This window comes from Haliotis cracherodii, unplaced genomic scaffold, assembly GCF_022045235.1.
Source record: "Haliotis cracherodii isolate W230 unplaced genomic scaffold, xgHalCrac1.p SCAF_26, whole genome shotgun sequence".
Lineage (NCBI taxonomy): Eukaryota > Metazoa > Mollusca > Gastropoda > Lepetellida > Haliotidae > Haliotis > Haliotis cracherodii.
This window is the reverse complement of record NW_027266282.1, coordinates 4240142-4255615: the sequence shown is the minus strand read 5'-3', so window position 1 is coordinate 4255615 and position 15474 is coordinate 4240142. Positions and strand designations below refer to the sequence as shown.

General features: G+C 40.8%; 1 protein-coding gene across 1 annotated transcript in view; it reads left to right on the top strand.

Annotated features, from left to right (window-relative positions):
• Positions 1-9806, top strand: part of LOC139473021 (tetratricopeptide repeat protein 28-like) — a 31366-nt gene extending 21560 nt beyond the window's left edge. Inside the window, exons 14-19 of the mRNA XM_071255526.1 lie at positions 1018-1175; positions 1909-2071; positions 2929-2967; positions 3248-3324; positions 3887-3965; positions 9272-9806. Coding sequence (XP_071111627.1) covers positions 1018-1175; positions 1909-2071; positions 2929-2967; positions 3248-3324; positions 3887-3965; positions 9272-9514 — 759 coding nt within the window. The 3' untranslated portion in view covers positions 9515-9806. The remainder of the gene's footprint in view (positions 1-1017; positions 1176-1908; positions 2072-2928; positions 2968-3247; positions 3325-3886; positions 3966-9271) is intronic.
• Positions 9807-15474: the final 5668 nt, after the last annotated feature.

The following is a 15474-nucleotide window of genomic DNA, read 5'->3' as shown; positions in this document are numbered from 1 at the left end:
TCTAGGCTAGAATATTGTAATGCTTTGTTACATGGTGTAGCTGCAGTTACCCTCTTGCAGCGTGTGCAGAACACTGCAGCCCGTATCACATAACATCTGTTCTGCAGAGTCTTCATTGGTTGCCAGTAAAACAACGGATGAAGTTCAAGCTGCTTAACGTTACCTACAACGCCAGTCAACATCCACAGTATCTAGAGTATCTTCAAACTCAATTTCAGTTTACAGGCCTAGTTGCAGACTATGCTCTGATGATCAAATGTATTTAGCTGTACCAGACCCCATTAACAAGATTGGGTGAACGATCTTTCTCAGTCTCTTCTCCCACTCTGTGGAACTCACTACCTCTCTTCTTCAGATCTTCCACTCACTCTGACATCTGCAGTTTTTCTTTGAAGACTTATCTCTTCAGAGAAGCCTATTTGCCATTGCAGCGCTGAACAACTTTTTTAGTTGAAAGTCAGGCACTATATAAGTTAATTTATTATTATCATATGTGAATACAAAGGTTCAACACTCCAGTTATTCCTTTATCTGGAAATTTGTTAATCTGGACGATTTCCATGGAATGATTCCAACATAATTTGCAGTGTTTCTAATCAGTTCACTGACTGACTGACTGAATAGGTCTTCAGCAGCCTTGTTGTAAGAGGCAACCATAGCAATCGGGTGGTCAGACTTGCTGACTTGGATGATGCATGTTATCATACACAATTGCGTGGATTGATGCTCATGATGTCAATAACTGGATTGTCTGGTCCAGACTCGATTATTTACAGACTGCTGTCATATAGCTGGAATATGGCTGAGTGCGGTGTTATACAACAAACTCACTCACTCACTCACTGAAGTTGCAGAGTTAAAACAATGAAATTTTGTCTTTGTTATGAATGATGATATGGTACAGTTTCAGTGAAGTTACCAGCCTATCTGTAAAGTCTTGGCGGTTGGTTCTTGTGGACATTGGTTGCTGGGAGTGATTAATAAAATAATGAATGTTGTAAAATTCTCTTTGTACAGATGAGCATCACCAGGCATGCTCCGGAGCTTCAGCTCAAGGTCACTGACCTGTCAGTGCGACCTCTGTGGCAGAACACCAAGGTGAAGAAACTGCTGACGTCAGCAGGATTCCACCAGATTGGTCTCCTGCTCAACTTCAACAAGGTGCCAGCCAACGGGTAAGACAGCTTGGAGCTTGTTCACAGCACATGTTTGTGCTACAGTTAAAGTAATTCAAGTGACTAAGCCAAAATATTTTCTGAAATTCCTCTCTTCAAAATGAGGGTTTTCCAGTGGTTAATGGTTTGAACAGACTTGTCCTTTGACCACATTGATAATCAGCTATGAAGTATAATTAAGAAATATAAACAATCATTATTGCAAATGCTAAAAACTTAACAATGTTTTTTGATAAGTAGATGCATGTATTGTGTACTGTGATATGTGTATAGTGATGAGGGGGAACCAATCTTAAAAACATAGGGATCATGTCAGGTGACGTTTCAGCTAATCAGGAAGCTTCTACACTATCAGTATGAGAGTGCAAAGCATTGGGATTAGGGTTATCATCAATACTTAGGTACACACGATTCTTGAATATTAAGTTCCTGAGATCATGATACGCTATAAATAGAACAAGAACTAATAGAGTTACCTCCCGTAATGGCAGAAGGATGAACTTGAGGTTCTAAATAAAAATAATAATTGCTGTGCTATGTTAAACTTTACACCGTGTCGTTTCAGTTACTTTTATTAAATAATGGAATAAGAATTTTCTTTAGACTTGCTCGCTGTTCAACTGACGTGACTTCCAAGGGAGTGTTTGTCAGATCTTGCTGTAGAGATGTGTTGAATAAAACATGGATCTTATCCTTAACCTTATAATGTTGATGATCACTCTGATGTCCCCAGGCAGCTGTTGACATCCCTGCTGCAGCTGTTGTTGGCTGTCAGCTGCCACAAGAGCCAGGTGCTACTGTACAGACTGGATGTCAACCTCCTCGGCCGGTCCCCCAGTCCCAGACAGGTAGGTACTGTACACACACCCCCCCGTCTCTCCAGACAGGTAGGTACTGTACACCCCCTCAGTCCCAGACAGGTAGTTACTGTATACTCCCCTCAGTCCCAGACAGGTAGGTACTGTACACCCCCTCAGTTCCAGACAGGTAAGTACTGTACACCCCCTCAGTCCCAGACAGGTGGGTACTGTACACCCCCTCAGTTCCAGACAGGTAAGTACTGTACACCCCCTCAGTCCCAGACAGGTAGGTACTGTACACACCCTCAGTCCCAGACAGGTAGGTACTGTACACACCCTCAGTCCCAGACAGGTAGGTACTGTACACCCCCTCAGTCCCAGACAGGTAGTTACTGTATACTCCCCTCAGTCCCAGACAGGTAGGTACTGTACACCCCCTCAGTTCCAGACAGGTAAGTACTGTACACCCCCTCAGTCCCAGACAGGTGGGTACTGTACACCCCCTCAGTTCCAGACAGGTAAGTACTGTACACCCCCTCAGTCCCAGACAGGTAGGTACTGTACACACCCTCAGTCCCAGACAGGTAGGTACTGTACACACCCTCAGTCCCAGACAGGTAGGTACTGTACACCCCCCAGTCCCAGACAGGTAGGTACTGTACACCCCCCCATTCCCTACAGACAGGTAGGTTGTGTCCAGACCGGACATCAACCTCCTCAGCCGGTCCCCCAGTCCCAGACAGTTAGGCAGCCTGTACGAACACAACAAGCATGTGGCACTGGGGACCTTCAGTCTTTCCAATTATAACAGTCATTTTATTGTTAATTACAGCTGATCTCCAGTCCACACACCTTCTCCCTCCCTCCTTGTGACATCCTACAGTACTTGTGTGAGTCTGTTACATGTGTTTGTGTCTCTCCAGAACCACTACAGTGGCTTGGACAACATCAAGCTGCCATCACTCACTCCCCTCATCCTGCCCAGAAACCAGGTGAGACCAAGTGGCCATGTCACACACAGGTGGATTAGGAGTCAGAGCTTGCAATGTTATAATGCGTTTGTTATTGAATGATTTCCATGTCATTCATGGGCATAGAATAAGACTATATGATATATTTTGTATTGTGTTTTAATCATGGTAACTATTTTTTAACATTTTTCAAACTTCTGAATCCTGAAAGACCTGAATCCCTCCATTGTCATGACCAAATTCTGCTTCTGTTGCCAGTATATGTATCTGACGACTGGGCGATGTATAACTTTATTTGCAGCTGCGTATGAGCACGCCGTGGCACAGCACCGTGGAGCGTGAGGAGGAGATGACGCAGAAGATGAGGCTGGCTCGCAGGTACAGCAGCAGAAGGGAAACACGTGCCACTTCACAGGCTTGTCTTGTGGGGCAACAATGGGGGCAGTTCAATGGATTTGTTGTAAAATATAACCTTTGTTACATCTCACTGTAAATGCTCCTCCTTTTGCTTGACAGACAGAGAGATACATCTGTTTATACATCATGGTATAAAATGAGAACTGTTCTAAATTGGGCAAACACTAAGTTATAAATGCTGATTTGATCATTACAAATGGTAGTAGTACCCTGTTGTGAGGGTAGAGTAGTTCCACCACACCTGTCCAACCAATGAAGATCTGGTGGTCACACTGCAATATCGGCCTGATTGGGTGTCAGTGTCCAGATGACAGGGATCTTTGCTCTTGCTGTCCTGCCAGGCCATGATTTGATGATTTTCAGCCTGCTGTGATATGGCTGTGATATTTCTTACTACACTGTAAAAGCACATTCACTCACTCACTTTGATAGTTTTAGTTTTAGCTGGTGTTGAGAAAATGGAGGATAGGCATCACAGCAAAGGGAGATAAGTATGTATCTGACAAGTGCTTCATGTTTTCAGCAAGTCTAACCTGGATGAAGACTTCCAGGACTACCTGGAGAGGGCCAGAACCTGGCATCAGATGACTGTCACAGCTCAGGTGGGTTTAGGTGCCAACAATCACACAGAAACTGTTAAACACTATTATTAGCTCAACCAGTAGGCTTCGTTTGTATGAACTGTCATCAGGGTCGGACGACAACTGGAATGAATATTGATTTGATTCTGACCAAGTTTCATTGAGTGGGTACAAAAGTGCACTAAACAGGTCAATGTTGGTTAATGGATTTGGACAGGTCAACATCAATCTGTTTGCTCTCCATTTTGAACTGGTTATGGAGGTCAGTTACATCGAATAGGTGTTTAACCTGCTCTGAAATTGGTTTTAAAGAGTTACCTTCAACAAATACCATTGTAGCTAAACCAGACTGAATTGGTAGACATGTCGTCAGTAAAGACAAACAGCCCTGTTGGCCTGGGTAGTAAAGTCAATGACACTGGCCATTGTAATCCATAGCGAAATGCCTGCAATCGTCACCCTGTATACTTTGGGGTGAGGGGTATGATGTGTTTGTGGAAATGCACCATGACAATAACTAATTTGGCCTTAGACTGGTTTGGATCAATCCTAGACAAACATTAATACAGCATACACACACAGCCAAATATGCACAAATCTCACCAGTTCTGAGGAGTCTCCATTAGCTCCCAGTGCAGCAACTAATCACATTCAAACTTCTGACCATGGTCTTCAAGTCAGTGTATTGTACGGCACCAGCTTATCTACAAGAACTAATCACCATCCACAAGCCACAGAGAAGTCTTCAGTCAGCAGATCAAGTACAACTCACAGTTCCAAGAACGTGCAAGGGCTGTGGCGACAGAGCTTTCCAGAAAGCCAGACCTGTTCTGTGGAATTCCCTTCCATTTGTCATTAGAAACCTAGATAATCTAAACTCATTCAAGACACAACTCAAAACCTATCTGTTTGCACAAGCCTATGACTAAAAGCGAATTTGAGCACAAGTTTGGAAAGGGTGCAATTTAAATATCTAATTTATGATTTATTTTTACAAAATAGAACAGTTAAAATGTGATGACCATCCATTTAGGTTAGTATCCAGAGGTCATGTACTGCATTGCCTAGGGATTGATTTGTAAAATAATTATGGCAACATTAAGGTGTAAAATATTACGGAAACAAGACATTCAGAGAGCTCAGATGACTAAGTTATCTAAGGTGCTGTTTGCATAGTTGCATCCCTTGGCTGATCTGCCAGTTGTGGGTTCAGATCGCCTATTAACTTTGATTACTTGGCCTGTCAGCCAGTGTTTGAAATATAATAAATTACCAGGCTGCCATCGGTACCCACAGAATTCAGAAGCTGTAGGCCTTGACTAAACACTTCAGGCCCTCATTTAAAAAAAAATGCATCTTTTTGTGACAAATATATTGACACAAATTTACTGCAGACCATAAGGACCCATACAAATCTGAAACTACAGCCCCAATATAAGATCTAGCTGCCACGAGCCAATGCGCTTATTTCAAACACTGCTGTCAGCACCTTCCACGCCAATGCAAGAAAGTTGCACTTCATCTTCCCGAGGCAAGGGAGTTAACTGACTTTAAAAGTCCAGTTTCCACTCTTGCCAATCTAGGCTGCAATTATGGAGTTATATTTTAACAAGTCTATGCATAGTCAAAATCCTGTAACGAAACTGACATCCGGTTCATAACAACATGGCAACCACCGTGCCAAATTCTTTCGATTGCAGGATGTGCAGAGCATGTGTACCATCAATTGGACAACAGATGTTTTACAAATCTTTTCATGTTTTTAATCAAGGTGCTCAAGGTGCTCTTTATTATCGATGAAATCATCTTGACTGGGCACCCTATGATATGAGAGTGGGAATCTGATTGGTCAGTAGTGGGGACATAGAAGGGACATAACTCATAATAGCAACTGGTAGTGCTACATTCAAGCCCAGAAGTTCCAAGGGTGAAAACTGGACTTTTACAGTCAGCTAACTCCTTTGCCTCGGGTAAATGTCCAGAATGCTGCTATTTGCAGTTGTATACCTTAATACTGTTACACACACTACAATAAAATACTTACAATTTAGCACTAGTCCTAAAGATTCTTGGTAAGTTATTTACGTACCTCCCTTATATTAGTCCTTGTTAAGTTGACTTGATTCTAATGAGGCTAGATTTGTCAATATCATGACAGAAACATGGAAACATGACTATATTTATAACATAAGTAACAGCCTATATGTTCCATGGTACTTGATGTCTACTTCAGTACTATCCAGCTGAGCATGTTTCTAGGCAGTGCTGCCTATTTATTCCTGGCTCCACTTATCAATGTAGCCCGTAATATGAATGTATGAACTTGTGTCTTGTCTTAACATGCAGAAGGAATGGGTAAGTGTTGGTGTTGTAATGACAGATGGTGTACAGTGGGTGTTATTTCTTTGGTAGTGTAGATGTTATTCGTACTAGTGTCAATCATTACAATGCAGTAATGGGGTAGTGTTTTTGTGAAGTTTTGGGTATTATTCTATTTAGATTTTATTTTGCATAAGAGTGCTTGGTATCTTGGTGTTGGAGTTTATTTAGTTGTTTTTTAATCATTTAAGATGTATGTGGCATCCTTTTAAAAATATCAGCTTGGTTTCTTGAATGAAAATGATTAAAAACATCTTTGGTTTTCCTTCACATGTGTAGTGATTTCACATGTGTAGTGAATACGTTACTGTATACAATTTGACCCTTGCAAGGTATTTCTTGCATTTCACTTGGAAGGGTGAGCTGCTTGATAACTTAAAATCAATTCAAAATATTTCAATAAATGAAAAATATATTCTGTCAAGCTCCTTTCCAGCACGTGACACCTTTGTTAAACTCTCGATAACATTGCTGCCATCAGTGTCGGCGCGGCCATTACAAGAATCTTGAAATTTGCCCTGTAACCCCAAATGTAGTAAAGTATATATTTTTGTTTATGTCTTTGGGAATGCCATCACAGTGAATTTGTTTAAGGTTTACGACTGACGATATTTCCAAGATAAATTTAACTTGTTTGATCAGATTGGTTTGGGCTTGCAGACGAAGTGAAAATCACCCAACCTCCCCCTTACATATTTACTATACGAATTACATGTTAGTTGAAATGAAATAGAAATTTAAATTGACAAAAAAGCAAATGATTTAGCTGGGGTATGAATATTCAGCGTCACAACAGTCATTACTTGTTTGTAAACATAACGGTCAATCGCTTGAGGGTTCAACTCCAAGCAGGGTTGTTGCTACCAATCACAGTGGGGAGTTGCATATACGTCTTTGACTGGAGGCAGCGATAGTATGGAGAGCTCCACGAAAGGGCTATTGCTGTGGGGAACTTGAAATTTAAGATATCACCATGTTTGCCCATGAACAGCTAAAATCTGAAAGTTTGGCTCAGTTCCATGCATAGCTTTTAAACTACTGACTATATCTGTCCCTATTGGGCAATGACAGGTGCAAGTTTATCATTAAGAATCTGTAACTTAATAAGTAATACATGGATTATGTTTTTTTCGTGATTGAAATTTCAAAATAGAATTTTAGGATGATTACTTTTCAGTTTATTTTGTTGATTATAACTTTAATTTTTTTGCTGTTGGTACATGCTGTAAATTAGTATGATGATAATGAGGTATACTTTTAGTTTATCCTGCATTACATATGGCACATTGCTCTTACTATCGAAGACCTAACTTGAAATGAAGGACGATCTATCAGTGTCTTCAGTAACTGCCCTCCTGGGCAGGCTCATCATCAGGCCACTACAACTGTTTCTGGCGCCTTATCTACAGAGCCGGCAAGATCAGACCTTGATCACACTGCCCGACCACTTACGCCAAACACTTCAATTGGTGGCTAACCCCATCGAACACTTTAGACAGTGTCTCCTTGTTGAGTTGGAACTGTTGGAACGGGAAGCCATCATCTGGCAATACAGTATGGACTCTTCAACTGACCAAAGCCAAGCTGCTGATTGCCACAGACAACACAACGGTTGTCTGGTTCATCAGAAAACAGGGATCGACCCATTTATGGACCCTTCTGAACCAGATTCCACTTTTACCATCTAATAGACAGGATTACATTAGAGGACAGAGCGAGACACATCCCTAGGTGAAGAAATGCCCTAGCCAATACACTATTAAGGCCGGACTGCCCCTCCCCCACAGAATTGATGCCGCATGCAGAGTGCTTCTGTCTCCTGTTCCATCAATTGGGTCTGCCGAGTATCCACATGTTTGCCACAAGACACAACACTCAGTTGCTGATGTTCGTGTCTCCAATGCCAGACCCTCAGGCCTGGCCCGTAAATGTTCTAGCCATAGACTGGGAAGGTCTCAGCGCCTCTGCGTTGGCAACAAGGTGTTTCCCCCACAGATGAAATGGCGCAATTCATGACAGAATATGTGCTCCACCTGAGAATGAAGAAACACCTTAACGGTGGTACTATAGCTGTGTACCTCTCCACCATCAATACCGTCGGTAGTGTTGCTCATCTACCAGAAGCTATCTACGATACAGGAGTTGGAGGCTATCATAAGGAGTTTCAGGTTTGAGGACCAGATGTTGAAGTTCTGTTCTCCCCCATGGGATTTGAATGTTGTCCTCAAACACCTCCAACAATGCTATGAGACACTTGACAAGGTCTCTTTTCAACACTTGACACAGAAGACCATCTTCCTACTAGCTCTAGCTATGGCAGTCAGGGTTAGGGAGTTCTATGCTCTAGATATCACTCTGGTTCACTGGGAACGACACTCCATAAGGCTCCGTCCATCTTGGCCTGTGCTGGGATGTTTTTGCTAAAACTCAACAGCCTGGCCAACTGAATAGCCGTTGTACCAACCCACCCCTCCATTCCATCATGGTGGTGGAGGATATATAGCCTACATAGAAGCAGTGAGGTCCAGGTCCCAGTCCTTCATGCATGAAGACATGGATTGCGTACATAGTTTTGGGCCACTGAGATCATGATGGGCCAAATTGTTACTGAAGATGCTGATAGATTGTCACTCTTGTCCAGTTAGGACTTTGATAGTCAGAACAATGTGCCATATGTAATGCAGGATAAGTATATTAAATGAACATAAGACTCTGATTATGGAATACTTGTCAGTGTTCCCTTGAAATCATACTGAAAGTGCACTCGACAAACTCTACTTGTTGTATGATGAAGTCTTAGGCTTGGGCCAGATCATTAATGATACACAGTTGGAAGTGACAGCGTGTATTCTAATTTTAAAACACTACAAAGAATTACAGAAATAAATAAATTAATAAGGCTTGTTAGGTACATTTACTATAAAACCATTGTGTCTTCATTTTTCCAGGCCAATGAAGCACTAAAGGAAGTTGGACGACCAAAGACATCCCCCACAAAGGTGAAGGTCGTTGCAGGAGGCAGCGCGTCAAGGGAGCGAATCCCCATTACTCAGGAGGAGATGCTGATGATCCCTGAAGTGGACCAGCGAAGAGACTATGCTCACTTCGTGCTCCAGCAGAGAGTCGACAACATTGATTTGCGTCATAAGGATGAGGTCATGAAACTCTACCTGCCATACATCCAGTCATAACAAACTGGTAACTGTTTCATTGGACTAGGCACCAGGAAGAGGTCTTGAAACTCTACCTGCCTTACATCCAGTCATAACAAACTGGTAACTGTTTCATTGGACTAGGCACCAGGAAGAGGTCTTGAAACTCTACCTGCCTTACATCCAGTCATAACAAACTGGTAACTGTTTCATTGGACTAGGCACCAGGACGAGGTCTTGAAACTCTACCTGCCATACATCCAGTCATAACAAACTGGTAACTGTTTCATTGGACTAGGCACTAGGAAGAGGTCTTGAAACTCTACCTGCCTTTCATCCAGTGATAACAAACTGGTAACTGTTTCATTGGACTAGGCACTAGGAAGAGGTCTTGAAACTCTACCTGCCTTTCATCCAGTGATAACAAACTGGTAACTGTTTCATTGGACTAGGCACCAGGGCGAGGTCTTGAAACTCTACCTGCCATACATCCAGTGATAACAAACTGGTAACTGTTTCATTGGTTAGGCACCAGGAAGAGGTCTTGAAATTCTACCTGCCATTCATCCAGTCATACCAAACTGGCATCTGTTTCACTGAACTAGGCACCAGGAAGAGGTCTTGAAACTCTACCTGTTGTACATTCAGTCCTAAGAAGCCCTTCACTGTTTCATTGAACTAGGCACCAGGAAGAGGTCTTGAGACTCTACCTGTCGTACATTGCTCATTGGAATCATATTCAGCATGGTACATTGAGGATTTCCATTTGCTGAACTGATGCCACTAACCTATTTCCAGGCAGACCATGCTGCATCAGTCTAGGTAAATTAGGCTGGACCTGGACTTTGGTGAAATGAGTAATTTTCACTATGACCTCATAAGTTGCAGCAGTATCATGAGGGGTACCCATGGTTTTTATCCATCCTGGGTTAGGTTTTGTACCACGAGTCTGAGACACATAAAACCACATGTACCCCTTGTGATACTGCTACAGCAAATATATCTTACTGACATGTTATAATCTGACATTATCATCTTCCTGAAACGAGGAAGTTAACTGACTTTATATTGTCCTGTTTACCCCCTTGCCTAACTAGGCTGGAATCATGGAGTTATGGAGGGGTACATGGGGCTTTATGTGTGGTGAGTGGTATAAAACCTAACCAGGGATGCATAGACCACATGTACCCCCCATGATACTGCTACAAGGAATTTATCTTACCGACATGTTTTAATATGACACTGTAAAAGAATTAAAACAAATTCAAAATTGATCGTAAACAGGTGTTCGACCGAGCTGAGGTCAGCTTGTGTTATATCACGTGACTTTCATTGACTCGGGGAAAAAAAACATGTTTTTTTGCTTCAAAGCAGGATATAAGGGATTTATTGGCCTTTCAGAAATCCATGTGTGACCTGTCTTCTTCGTGGCGGGGTATAAGAGATTTATTCCACCTCTCAGAAATCATGTGCAGCTTGTACTCATCATGGCAAGGTATAAGGGATGTATTGTCCCGCTTAGCTATTTTCCCTCCCAGGCAGGATACATAGTATTTTATAAAGGTCACATGAACCAATCAGATCTCATCATTCTGACACGGATGTATAATAATGGGTTATCAATAACTGCTAGATAGATACAATTGCTGGGACCAGCAAGTAGCTTGAGCCTGGTCTCCATTCTGCCAATATCAAAATAACATCTGGTTCACCCTGATAGTTTGTATTTATTGAATTTTCCACTAAATCTGTAGGTCTGTAATTTGTCAGTAAGATCTGGGTAGTCCTATTGTGAAATTGTTCCACGCACTCAGAGACCATATAATAGATGGTCTCTGACGCACTGTATGCAGCTGTTATGAAGTAATATGATCTGTTTTGTTTTGGATACCTTTATATTTTTTTCTGGTAACTTTTGTCATAAAAAGAAGAATTTTAATCATAAACCTCATGTCAATATACAAATCCATTATTTATTTATTTTAATTTTGGAAATAAACTGGTACTGTTTAATGGAAAATAGAAAATGGAAAATTGCTTACTCAGGTAATTACTTATTAATATAAATATATATACAAATGATCAATATTTATAATTGGAATCATAAACCATTATATTAAGTGTCATATTTAATAAAAGCTCTGTTGTAATACTTTTACTTCAAGGGTTTATTAAGTTTGACATTTTTAAAAAGTGTTTTTTATTATTTTATTTTATTGGTATAAGAGTACAAAAAAATTGAATGAAGAACTCAACTGCAATAATTATTACCATGGTTATTCAATAATTCTGACAACTGACAACAAAAATGTATACATCCTTAAAGTTTTGTGTTCTTGTTTGAGTTAAATTGTCCAAAAATCACTAGCGTTTCTACATCATGATGGCCAGTAGTTAACTCCCCTGATTCAGTTTAAGATCTGACATTGTGTGCATGCTCTATATTTAATCTGGTACTAGGCCAGATAAACATGTCTGGGTCAAGCTGAATGTGTACATTATCTGATAAAACACCTACAGCGTCATCATTTATTCCGATCTGCAATGTGTAATGCAGTTTATTCATCCATGGGCTAGCCATAGTGAGCTGAGTATTTGGGTAATCATGGGTTATGAGGTCACGTATCAATCATGATGCTTGTACTGGAGTCATGATACCATGTATATAGAGAAACTGATGATCGTGGGTTCGAAAGCCTAGTTTGCCCTCATTACGTTTCTAGGTTTGTCAGCACCATACTCATGATTGCGGGTTTCACCAAAATTGTAAACGTCTAACACCTGCATCACTTTGGGCTTTGCTCCTGCAATAAGCTGACACGCCGTGGTATAACTGGAATATTGTTAAAAGCGGCGCTAAACCAAACTCACTCACTCACTAATGTCAAACATGTGATAAACTGCAATATTCATATACAATATGTATCAAACAAAAGTATTTGTTTTTGAGCATATACAATGAGAAATAAAATATGTATCGAATGTAGACATTTTCTAGATTTACTGAACTAGTAAATTTCACAATGCAGTGCTGTTTTATCAGTGACATCGTAATTCGGTCAGTCTCATTTAAACCAGATCTGTTACTCCTGTATGATAACTCTACATGTGAAGACCTGACACCACCTCCTCTGTAGTCAGATCTTCATGTAGTGAAATAACTGATTTTAACGGGATTGTGATCATGTTGTCAGACAAAATGTCAGACCTGAAGGGCTTAAAGGTTATGTCAGGCCAATGTGTCTTAGTCAGATACCTAGATGGATCAGTCAATGAATAAGATGGCTACATATGGCCAGACTTACTGTTCTTTATCAGGAGATAGTGTTGCTGAATATACATAAACTGTGATGGTTCTATGTGTTTTAGCGTATCTGTGATAAATTTGCTGTGATTTTTTTATTGTTTTGTATACACTGAAGTTTGTTGGAATGGATATTTATATAACCAGCATTATTTATTTAAGCTTGTTTCATAGCTTAATTTTGTAAATACCTTACTTTGAATTAAAATAAGTGGTATTGCAATGTTGTCTTGTTTTGAATGAAAGAAATGATCATTTGAATGAGGTCTTGCAAGAACCAGCACCTCAAATTGGTCTAGGGCATGGATGGCCCAGAGACTATGGCAGCACAAGTTGCTATGCAGAGTTGCATCCCTTCGCCATGTCAGAATCTGCTGGTCGTGCGTTTGACTCTGTGATTTACTCCTATTAGGACACTTGGTCAGCAGAACATCTACAATCTGTGTCCCTCATCTTCAATCATCCAGCATATCATATCTCCATTCCATTATGATAAATACCCAGACCCACTCACCCCCAAATCTTAATTTTGAGTCCAGTTTGAATGACCATGACATGACACAAACAATAGTCATCCAATCAAATTACATGATACAGGTTACAGGAACTCTGTATCAGGAAAGTGAAAATATCACTCATACTCAACACATTGACATTTAGAACTCAAATACAACTTGGAATGCCTGGTAGCATACAGACTTCCCGCCTGGCTTAATACTCAAGAAGTCTTCTGAGTGTAGTAAAACTATATATTTGAAATATATCAAGGGATCTTGACGGAGGCTACTATTTTGAATGTAGATCTACGCCGAACTCTTGTTAAAAGAGTCATTTTATTGGTTGTTGAGGTCAAGCTCTTCAGTGACTGAAATTCTAAGCCAGGTTCGTGACACAGGAGATGGATGTGATGACAAAGTGACCATATACTGATGGTCTCTGTATGATATCCCTTCCACAACGAAGTACTGGTGGTGAATAGGTCCAGGGTAGGTACTGGCATAGCAGAATGGAATGGAAACAATAAGACCCTGGATCATCGAGGATGGTGTCACTTTGGACTACCTAGACCTGTGGTTAGTCACATGATAATATTGTTTAATGGCAAACATTATCTAGACCTCAATGGTTACATAAGTGACAAATGGTCACATTTCTTTGTGACAGTGCACACATTCCTTCTGACTTTATATGTTTGCATAAAGATAAAACTTAAGTCAACTTCAGTGTATGCATGACCAGATCGGTTTATACATGTATCTAAACACGTTTTGACAGGAGTAGTTTCCCCATCGGACATTTTGCAGCTATCTCTTGAGATCAACAGCAAGTACCCGGGTAGGGTCGGTAAATGGGGGGGGGGGGGGGGGGTTGGGTATCTTGGTAGAAAATATGGACTCGTCCCACCCAAACCTAGGGTTACCTGATCCCTTATCTATTTATCCTTTCTTATCAGCTGTTCTGTCATTAATCGTAATAAGAATAGCATTTTATCCTCTCATTTAATAATATACATCCACAAAATAAAAAAATAAAAATACTAAAATTCCTATATTTAAGGTAATTCAGACTTGAGTTGAATTCCTTTTGTAATATATTCTCTAGGGTCTGGACTTTCATTACCATGATCACTGTTTGTTTAAAACCGCACTCAGCAATATACCAGCTATATGTCAACGATCTGTGAATAATCAAGTCTGGACCAGACAATCCAGTGAATGACATCATGTGCATCAATTTACGCAATTGGGATGACTTGCATCAACCAAGTCAGCGAGCCTGACCACCCGATCGCGTTTGTGGCCTCTTACGACAAGCATAGTCCCCTTTTACGGCAAGCGTGGGTTGCTGAAGACCTATTCTAACCAGGATCTTCACGGGTCTGGACAATTTGAACACAGAACAGTTATGCAACGCTGAAGATGTATGTACCAAAAGACAAGTATATTATTGATCATGCGATACACCGATATTACGATGCATCGCGATACTTGACCCACGACACGATATACGATAACCGTGGGCCCATTTATCGATACGCCACGATGCGGAATGCTAATAAAGTAATTTCAAGTACAGTGTTTCCTCGCTATTGTGCCCTTCAATAAAACGCTAACGCAGTAACGCATGGATCCCAAAACTTACTTGCATTTTAAATAAGCTCAGGTTTTACACTGGCAGATGTTTTTCCCCATCTCAAAAAACATTATCAGCTGCAATACTGTATGTGTTGATATAAACTGTTGATAATGTAGGTTACTCCCTGTGACATCAAAGCTTTGGAGCCTAACATGTCCTCCTGTCTATAGTGCCCTAATTGTTACAGTAGCATATCAAAACTGAAATGTAGAACGTTCACGCACTCACGCACTCACGCACGCACACGCACACATTTTGTGTTGGAATCAAACAGCTACAAGGGCTCTAGGGTAGTTAAAACTTTAAAAAATTAACAAAAGAAATGTGAAAATACATATTTACCTCCTGTAATTTTTCCGGACTCGTAGATCACCAGCAACCGATTCTGGTCGTAAATGGTGCCTTAACAGGGTAAGCCAGGTGAACTGGCTGAACGTGTGTCGTACTATGACTGCGTGGATCTTTTCTCACAGTATCAATCAGTATCAAAGTATCTGGTCCAGACTCCATTATTCACAGGTTGCCATAAGAAAGCTGGAATATTGTTGAGAGCGGAGTT